This window comes from Pseudopipra pipra, chromosome 16 (assembly GCF_036250125.1).
Source record: "Pseudopipra pipra isolate bDixPip1 chromosome 16, bDixPip1.hap1, whole genome shotgun sequence".
NCBI classification, from domain to species: Eukaryota; Metazoa; Chordata; class Aves; order Passeriformes; family Pipridae; genus Pseudopipra; species Pseudopipra pipra.
In genome coordinates this window covers 9,193,481-9,203,184 of record NC_087564.1, presented here as the reverse complement: position 1 = coordinate 9,203,184, position 9,704 = coordinate 9,193,481, and the positions used below count along the sequence as shown (strand labels likewise).

The 9,704-nt window shown below is 45.6% G+C and overlaps 1 protein-coding gene across 1 annotated transcript; it reads left to right on the top strand.

The window, feature by feature from the left end:
• The first annotated feature begins 2,824 nt into the window (after positions 1-2,824).
• On the top strand, positions 2,825-8,598 carry ZP2 (zona pellucida glycoprotein 2). The gene is made up of 18 exons (XM_064672987.1): positions 2,825-2,888; positions 2,965-3,038; positions 3,216-3,299; positions 3,387-3,481; positions 4,107-4,265; positions 4,603-4,647; positions 4,904-5,068; positions 5,478-5,574; positions 5,658-5,839; positions 6,229-6,358; positions 6,533-6,714; positions 6,794-6,885; positions 6,972-7,096; positions 7,364-7,553; positions 7,828-7,963; positions 8,057-8,153; positions 8,239-8,325; positions 8,413-8,598. The coding sequence occupies exons 1-18, from the start codon at positions 2,842-2,844 to the stop codon at positions 8,556-8,558; spliced, it is 2,133 nt and encodes a 710-aa protein (XP_064529057.1). The 5' UTR covers positions 2,825-2,841; the 3' UTR covers positions 8,559-8,598.
• The last annotated feature ends 1,106 nt before the right edge of the window (positions 8,599-9,704 follow it).

Sequence of the window (9,704 nt, the reverse complement as noted above, 5' to 3'; positions counted from 1 at the left end):
AATTAACCTGGATCTCGGAGACTCTGCCCTCAGCAATTAGCAGTGGGGTTTTGTTGCTTGTTGTGCTCCCATTAGAGAACCAGTAGCGACACAAACCAACTCCTTGCTTGGAGTTGGTGCAACCCCTGAATGGAGTTCTGCCACCTCATTTGCATCCCATAATGGCACCCATGTAATGCACCAGAGACCTCTCCAACTGGGCTTTCTCTCCTAATTATTTTCTCAGACAGGGATTGAAGAGCTCTTCAGGAATGAAATTGTACCAACATTTTTCTTCCCAGGAGGATAAGGAGAGTCAGTCAGATCCTGTGACAGGTTTGAATCTTCAAATAAATAAGTCTAGGTAGGACTAAACCAAGTCCCTGGTTTTCCTTCCCTGTGTCCTTTCCACAGACACAGCCATGCCCAGTGCTGTCCTGCCATCTCAGGGCAGTGAGGAAGGGCTGTGCTTCACCCAGGCCAACCTCCATCCCCACATCAGAAGATAGTTTCACCCTCAGGCCTTTCTCAAGTTCCCTGCACTGCATTAACACCTTTCTAATAAAAAAAGCAGTAATTTATTCTGTGTTCTATTTAATCAGGCACTCAGCACTGAGTCAAATTTACAGCTACTAGAAAAAACTAGCAAAGACAGGTAATACATGTACATACGTATACTTGTACATATATACTCTTCAGATTAGGTGTTTCTTGATGCCATTGATTTTATTTTCTTTACTGGGCAGTGTAAGCCTTTTTACTCTCAAAAGTAAAAGGCACATACTACCTGTACCACCAGTGCCTGACAGGAGACAGGAAACAGCCTTTTTCTTGTATGTTGGCATTTCATGTCCTTAGATACACCCACGAAAGTGACCTGGTGGCAGAAGAGTCCTTCTCATTTTCAAGGTTTATGATTTCTACTACAGAAGTACCTTCATTTGCTTTTCTCTTGATTAATTCAGCACAGAAAGTGTTGATCTCAGAGTGAGTTTTATCGTCCAACATCTGAAAATATTGATCTTACAAGAACGTTACTCTGTATAATACTAAGTGGGAAACTGTTGTTCCAGGTTTTAATTAGAGGTAAAAGAAAACCCATGTCAACTGGAGAGAAGCTCCAAGACTTTGCAAGTTTCATTATTATTTATGTCACAAAAGTGGGCATCACAAAAAAAGAGAGAAAAAAAGAAAAGACCAAACAAAATCTTCATCTGTTTCTTAACTCCTGGTACTTGTTCATCTTTGTCCCATCCAAAAACCTCAACTTGAAATGCTATAAATGATTCAACATCAAATGAGCTAAATTCTCAGCCTGAATGGAGATTATTCTTTTGAGACTAAAGCTCAAAATTGTGAACTTTTTAAATTCCCCGGGTAGTTAGAATGAAGCTTTTCTTTTTGGGTTTGAAAAGAACTTCAAAACCACTTCCAATTGAAATGTCTTACCAGGCTCAAGAGAAACTCTGTTGTGATGGTACATGGTGATGTAAGCTAATGAATTATTTAACTGGCAGCTTTGATTTGTTATTGGATTTTATTAGGTATATGATTATTGCTCTATTATTTTGAGAACTATCTTAAATAAAATATTACCCATTAAATGGACTATTTAGACTGAAAGGCTGCAGCATCACTAGTTATGTTGTTCTAGATAACTTGGAGCCCCATATGCACAGCAATGTTGTTGTGCCATCTGTTTTGCAGGAGGTATTATCCAGCACATTTCCTCATCCCAACTTTTATAAGCACCAAATGTGCTATGGTAAAGGCCATGCAAGGGGAGGCAAGTAAGTGTCTGCTTGCCTAATGAGATCTTTGGAACTAATGGGTTTAGGGAAGAATGAAATTAGTCACACTGGGTAATCGTGGCTACAAAATTCAGAGATGACGACAACATTTAAACAACAATAAAAGCTTATTTCTTAATTTCTTAGGGCGGTAAAACTGCTGTGCCCCAGGACACTGCTGCTGGATGTCCTCTTGAGCAGCCAGTTCCCACAGCCAGGCTGAGCATGACCCATGCCAGGCTCAGTGCAACCCATGCCAGGCTCAGTTGACCCACACTGGTGCTGCCTGAGCCCCATGATTTGGGGCCTAACATGATCATTGCTCAGGTGTGGGTCCAAGGGCATCCTCGCAGTGCCTTCACATGTCATTTCATAAGCAAGGCCTTAATCAATAGGTAAAAATACTCAAAACTGAAAGGCAACAAAGCCAACTCTGCCAAAGCTCTGTCTCACCCCCACACCTCGATGCCCAGCCATACTGGGCACATAAAAGCAAACTGAGGGGCTTCTGTAGGGCTGGAAGCAGTGACATTATCTATCGTATCATAGTTACATATCAAATAAGTGTTTTTGCTGTGAGTGCTCAAAAGTAAAAGCCCTGACCTGGCATTCAGGCTCTTTGGTTTTGGGGAATTTTTTTCCCCCATGATATAATCACCAGTGCTACAAACAGTCCCAAGGAAAGCCATGCTGAGCTCATTGGTGTCTCAAGTGCAGCCAGCGTGTGAGGGACAGGGACAGCAAAGTGGCACAGAAATCTCCTTTTTAAAAAGTAACTGCCAGAAAGACAGGCATTTTTCTATTCACTATCTGACAAGGGAGTGAAGGGAGTACACAATCAGAGCAAGACAAAAATGCCTTCAAAATAACAATGCCTTCAAAATAACAATCCATGCTAAAGACTCAATATCACCTTAAGGTCTCCTGTGAGCCTTCCCATCTCAACGAGCAGCAGGTGCAAGTGTTCTGTTCCCAGGGCAGCAGAAAGGTGGCACCTGTGTGGAGTCAGACCCGGGTCCTATATAACCCTCCCTGGGCAGCCAGAGGCCAAGCTTGTGGTTCCACTGGAGAGATGGGGTTGTTTGTGGAGCAGCAGTGCTGGAGCACCTCAAGGATGTGGTGAGTGGGGTTTGGAGAGGGATAGGAAGCTGAGTCCTTTCCCTGCTGCTCTCTCATTTGGTTCTCTTCCCTGCAGGTTGCTGCTCCTGTTTGGCTTTTTGCTGCCCTTAGCCCCTTGTGCTGATGGCCTGGGGGACCAGGAGCTCTTGGGTAAGGTGCCCTCTCTGGGCTGGCAGTGGTGTGGATGTGGGCTTTAGGCTTGCTTGGAGCTGCTTCCCCTCTGCCTTGGCTTGGAAGGGGGCTCTGAAGCAGGGCTGGCTCGGGGCTTGCAGGGTGTGTGCCTCAAGCAGCCTGGTAATGGAGTTCATGGTGGTCTTCCCTCTGCAGAGAATGTGACCTGTCATAGGGATGGGATGGAAGTTGAGTTTTCCAGAGAGCTTGGCAACTACTCCTGGCATGTGTGTGTTGTTGGTATGTATTGCTTCTGCCCTGGCCTTCCCTGCTGTAGCCTGGAAGCAGCTGCCTGTCTGCAGGGCTAATCTTTCATGTCCTCCCTAGATGTGAGTGGTGAGGAGGTCGTGTCCTGTGACCACGCTGTGGATTATGAGAGGCTGGCGCTCAGTGTCCCGTTTGAAAACTGCACCAGCCTGGAGGTAAAGGGGTTTTCCTTCTGGGAAGCTGCTGTGATGGAGTGTGGGATTTTTTTTTTTTCTTTTCTGGATAGAACAGGGTTTAAAAGGGTTTCTAGTTCTAACTTTCTTCAAGAGTGAAAATACATACACTTCTGGTAACTAAAACCCTTACAGAAGAAGAGTTCATGTCAGAAGTTGAAAAAAAACTATCAGAATTCTTGTTTTCTCAATGGTGGATTAAACCCCTCAGAGCCTGCTATAAATGCTGTGTTCTCCTGTAAAGGCCTTGAGCTACTTTACAGATTTTCTTGTAGGGATATGGACCAGGTTCAAGTGTTTCAGAGCACTACTCTATTTAAATGTATGTATATTGGCAGAGCAATTAACAACACATGCTAATCACAGCAGTTGAGGTAGAGTAGTAAATGGGAGGCCAAACCCAGAAGCTTTACTGGTATCTGTTGCTTTTAGGCATTTGAAATGCTAGAAGACTCTTGGTTCTGGCATTCATTAGCTTAGTTTTTTTGAACAGCTGACTCTGACACTGCAACCTGCTAGTTCTTGAAGCTTTCTTCTGACTCCTGCAGTTTTCTCAGATATCTTCTGTTCAACATATTTTTTTTCCCCCAATCTATCTTGTCTGTAGCATGGTCAGCACAAGTTAATGTTGAAGGTGATGGTGAATGACACAACGGGAGAGGAGATGAATGTAACCTACAGCACTCATTGTGACAATGTTGATGAGGATGAAGTCATTACTCCTGTCTTTGCTGGTGCAACAAACTGTACAAAAGACTTCATGGCAGTAAGTAGAGGAACTGGGAGTGCTATAAATTCTGCTTTGAGGCTTGCAAGGTGGGATGGCTGTCTCCTGGAATTGTGTGGCTGGGATCTGCAGAACGCTGGGGAAAGCTCCAGTCACCTTCAGGGAGGTCTCTTGGCTGCATGTTCATGTTGGCATGGCTGCTGGCTCTTTGAAGAGCTAGTCTGCAGGAGGTCATTAGAATGCACACAGTCTGGCTCCTGCCCCACTGCAGGGGGAACTGGGATGCTGATGTTGGCTGTCTGCTTTGGGAAGCTATAATAGAAGTTTTCCTCCATGGTTACAGCCCTGCAGCCTTCTGTTTGTTTCTGTATTTCAGGTTACTTTCCTAGGACTCATTTCAAGCCTTGGTGATGAGCATATGGTATGTGCCTTCTGCTGGCAAAGGGAGCAGGTGGGAGTGTCTGGGTTTTTTGACCTAAACTGAGCCTGATGTCTCCAAGCTGGAGTAGTTATCTCTCTGGTGTAATTGCACCTTGTTGGGAAGTCTCGTTCTATGCTGTCAGTAAAGGGTGCTTGAATGTAAAACCTGTGAGGTGGCAGCACTGCAAGGGGGGAAGGTCTAATGCCTTCCTGCTTCTGTGCCTTCCCTCCCTAAGCAAGGATCTCTTGCTTTGCAGGTTCCAGCAGCTCCATTGTCCTGGACTCTGTCAGTTGATGATGGAACCACAATACATCAGCTAAGCCTTGGGCAAGCAATGCAGCAAGGCTACAACTTTCTAGTTGATGGCCACAACCTGATCTTTCAGGTGGCCTTTACTGCCACTGGAGTCGTGTCCTACAAGGTAGGTGGATGGAGAACTGGCACTGAGGAGTTAGTGCTGCTGGGCACTTCCCTCCTGCAGACCTGTGGAAAGCATTTTCAGGCCATGGGCAGAGCTGATGTCAAGCTGATGTGCTGAGCTGGTGTGTGTAAAGCTGTTTGACTTTGCACAGCTGTCACTGAACTGCCCAGCACAATGACATGGGGGAGCAAAGTGTTGCACCTCAGACAGCAGCACAGCTATAGCCTGTCCTGGGATCATCTGACAGGCAGTCTCATGAGCAGCTTTTTTTAGAAAGGGTAAGATGGGAAGAAACTGCTGTTGCAAACATGAACAGCAGCAGTAGTCTGATGTAGTCCATAACCCTGTGGGGATGGTCTTGTGATGGATCACAAGCTGAGCACTAACAGAGCTCCATCTTCTTTGTCAGTACAATGAAAAGGGGCTCTACACTGTGGCACTCAAGCTCATGTATGGCTCTCCTGAACGCAGGCTGACTGTGGAGACAAGAATGCTTTGTGTGCCAGGTAACCCACAGAAAAAGTCAGAACCTGACCTGCTTTTGCCCCAAGGAAACTGGTGTTAAATGTAACGAAAGATGTTGTTGCAGGTCCAGCAATCTGTAATGCCACACACATGACTGTTGTCATCCCAGCCTTCCCAGGGACCCTTATGGCTGTGGATGTAGAAGATAAGGCCATCCCCATGGATCAGCTTCAGGAAAATGGAATCACTCTGGACATGCAAAGAGGGGTCAGGCTGCATATTAACAAGGGAGTCCTGAAGTCCAGGGTGAGTTCTGATCCTTGAGTCACAGGTATTGGTGTGATACCAACTTGGTGTTTTAAGAACCAGAGCACAGCAGCTTTGATTCTGACTAAAAGCATCTCTCAAGTCAGTCATGTGCCCTGTGGCTGGCTGAAGGCAGGTGTGATTTAACTGACTTTGTAATAGATGGGCATCACTCAAAGGTAAATTGGGTTTCACATAGTCTCTTGGCAAAAACAGAAGGAGGTGAAAATATTCCTGGGGGGGGCAGGTGTAGGTATTCTGCATGCCTGGGGCAATGCAAGCTAACAAATAAGCTGAGGTTGAAGAGCATAATGGCCTCAGGAGGAGCTAAACAGCTCTAACACATGTATGTGGAGTTCTGCTCCAGGAGAGTAACTCTTGTCCTTCAGCTACATGGGGAGAGCTGCTCAGGACTTCAGTCCTACATGTCCTCCTTGAAACTGGCTTTTCACTTCCATGGGGAGACTGTGGCAATGGTGATGCACCCTGAGTGCCCCTGTGACCAGCACACACCCATAGGTAAGTGAGTGACTTCTGCAGTGCCCTCAGCCCCTGTGCTGCCTGGGTGGTGATGCTTCAGCACAGCCTTGTTCTTATGCTTGCCTGTGATGGACCAGTTTGTCTCACCAACAGCCCTTGATGGACTGAGCTGTCACTGACTGGCATGACAACTTATATGAACTTCTGTTACAGCTGCTGTATGCACCCAGGATGGACACATGGATTTTGAAATCCTTGCTGATAGTACCACACCACTGCTGGATTTGGATACCCTTAGGCTCAGAGATCCTGTATGCCGGCCAGCCTTCAAGTCACCTTTGAATGACAGGGTTTGGTTTCATGTCCCACTGAATGGGTGTGGGACCAGGTACTGGGTAAGTCTGTAGCCAGGATTGATGGGGGTGGGCTTCATGCATTTGGAATACCCTCACTAATGCTGCTACTCATCCACAGTTTGATGGGGAGAAGATTGTTTACGAGAATGAGGTGAAGGCATTACAAGCAGATGTTTCACTGGGCAGGATCTCAAGGGACAGTGAATTCAGGTGTGTATGGAACCTCTTTAGGATATCCAGGACTAAGTATTACCCATATGCTCATATAAGACTTACCTACTCCTTCCTTGTTACAGGCTAACAGTCCTGTGCTCCTTCAGCAGCGGTGATGCCTCCCTCACTATAAAAGTAAACAACCTTCCTCCTCTGGCTCCTTCAGTGAACCGAGGTTCCCTCTCCTTAGTTCTCCTGAGCTACCCAGGTAAAGCTGACTCTGGGCTCAGTGGCTGGGAATGAAGTGGAGTTTGTGGAGGGGAGGATGTATGAATGAATTGCTCCAGCACATGGGCTTCCAGGGCTTGGTGTTTACTTTCCTCCCAGTCATGCTATTGGAAGTAGGTGCCTCACATTTGGCTCTAGGACAGACTGCAGCTGTTCAACCAGCTGCTGTTGAGGAGCCTGAGACCAGAGTTGTCTTCAGGACCCTCTTTGCACACTGACTTATGTAACAGGGCTTTGGTTCTTGCAGAGGACTCGTACAGGCAGCCGTACCGTGAGGATCAGTATCCCATAGTGAGGTACCTACGGCAGCCCATCTTCCTGGAAGTTCAGGTCCTGAACCGCAATGATCCCAACCTCCACCTGGTACTGGATGATTGTTGGGCAACAGCTTCACAAGATCCAAGCTCACTTCCCCAGTGGAATATCGTTGTTGATGGGTGAGTGCCCTGCCAGAGAAAAAGAAACATCTTTTGCAGTGGGTGGGGAGTATTTCCTAGTTTTCCCCTGTACCATCTGTAGGAATAGAGCCCTGGGAACAAGGCTCTCATTTGAGGTGGCCTTTCAAGTACTGCCCTGGTATGCTGGAATCTGTAGGAAGATGGTAGCACCTCTACCTTGAACTCTAACCTGTTGCTTAAAAAAAAAAATTGAACCCAACAACCCAGACTTTCTTTACCCTGCTGTTCTGACTTGCTTCTTACTTATTGGCAGGTGTGAGTATGACCTGGACAGCTACAGGACTGTGTTCCATCCTGTGGGGCATGGGGTCAGCTATGCCAACTATCGCCAAAGGCTGGAAGTAAAGACTTTTGCCTTTGTCTCTGGTGACAAAGCCCTCCCTGGCCTAGTAGGTGACATTATCCTCCTACTTGGGAGCAGTAATAAGAGCAGGTATTGTCTCAAAATGCAGTAATAATGGAGCTCTCATTCTCTGTCCTAGGTGTACTTCCACTGCAGTGCTCTGCTCTGTGACCGTTTCCACCCAGACTCCCCACTGTGCATGGCAAGGTGCCCAAGGCCATCTAGAAGCAAGAGAGGTACTGCCAGAGTAGTTCTTTAGGTTGCACTGATCCAAGATAGTCCACTGCACTCTGGGGTTCAACTCTGCTGTCTCTGTTGCAGAAAGTGGGATGCCAGAGGTGAACTCTGCAGTGGTGAGCCTGGGGGGTCCTGTTCTCCTCGTGCCAGTAGAATGGTCCACAACCAGAGGTACTGAGCCAGTTTAGTGCTGGTGGGTGTTTGTGTGGGTTTAATAGAGAGCTGTCTCCACAAACTACCTTTCCCTTTGCTTTGTAGGGAGCACTCTCTTGAGCAAGGAGGCATGGGCTGGCTTTGCCATGACTGCTGTTGGTATTCTCTCTCTGGTGGCTACAATGCTACTATTTTTGGCTCTTCTTAAATGCCTAAAGAGAAGAGCGTACATGGTGAATGTGGTACATTAATGTATATTGCTAAATAAACTTGAAGTAGTCACTCTGTCAATTATGTCTGTCATGTATTCCCTCTCCTACATTTATTTATGAAATTCAATACTTCTGGTCCTCTGAATATCTCCTTATTGTAGATTTGGCTTTAGCAATGACTATAACACTTCATTTCCTGAGTCTTTGTTCTGAAATTGCCCACTGCTGTGTTAAATTCCCGTTGGATTCTGCAGGCAATTTGCTTTTTGAAGTGCTTATCAAATACCTTTGTTCACAATTGTGATTTCATTCAAATGGGTTTTTAAAAAATCCATGTTGTGCCAATATCTGCAGTCTGTGCAGCTCCTTCAGATCTTGAGCCCTGTGCTGCAGCTGGAAATTAGAACTTGGCTTTATTGAAATTGGTTAGCAACACACCCAACACTTGTATTAAAACATTATAGTAAAAAAAACCCCAACAAAACCCTTTCTTCTTACTATGGTAATTGGAGAACTGTGAAAGGTCTTTGAAGGAGATCTATAGTGGAGCCTCCCTTTTTAGAGTACAGCAGTCTAAAAGAACTTCAGGAAAACCAAAGTGGACCAGACTTTTTCTGCTGCCAGAGCTGGTCTTTCTGATGGCCAGAAGCTTCATGGCCATGTAACAGGAGCACCAGAAATATTTAATCTGGAGTCTCAGAAAACTGGGTGGGGGCAAAAGGGGTATGACCATTGGATAAAGTGGTCTTGTCTGCAATACTTACACACTGAAGCAAAATCTTTCTGCTGATGCTTAGAAGCAAAGCTATTCATTATAACTGTTTTCCTCCCCCTCTGCTTAAGAGGCATTTGAGTTATAAAAGAGGGAATGTATAGCATTAACTAATTTCAGTTTACTTTCTAAGTTTTCTTTACTTGCCTGTTTTTCGATATTGTATAAAAACTAGAAAATTCTTCCAATTTATTAGCATGCCAGAAGAGGCTATAATGATTTCTCTTGTCACTTCTTGCTGTTACTTGTGCTGTTAATAGTCTATCAAACCCAAGAGTCTGATTTTTTTGATATGTTCCTCTCTAAAGGACTGTCTTCCAAGTTTGAGTAAGTTTGAAGGGAATTACCATGTAAACTAAATAACACCAGGCTGTGGGCAGAACAGGGTTTAAGTAAGTTTAGCCTGCAGGCAG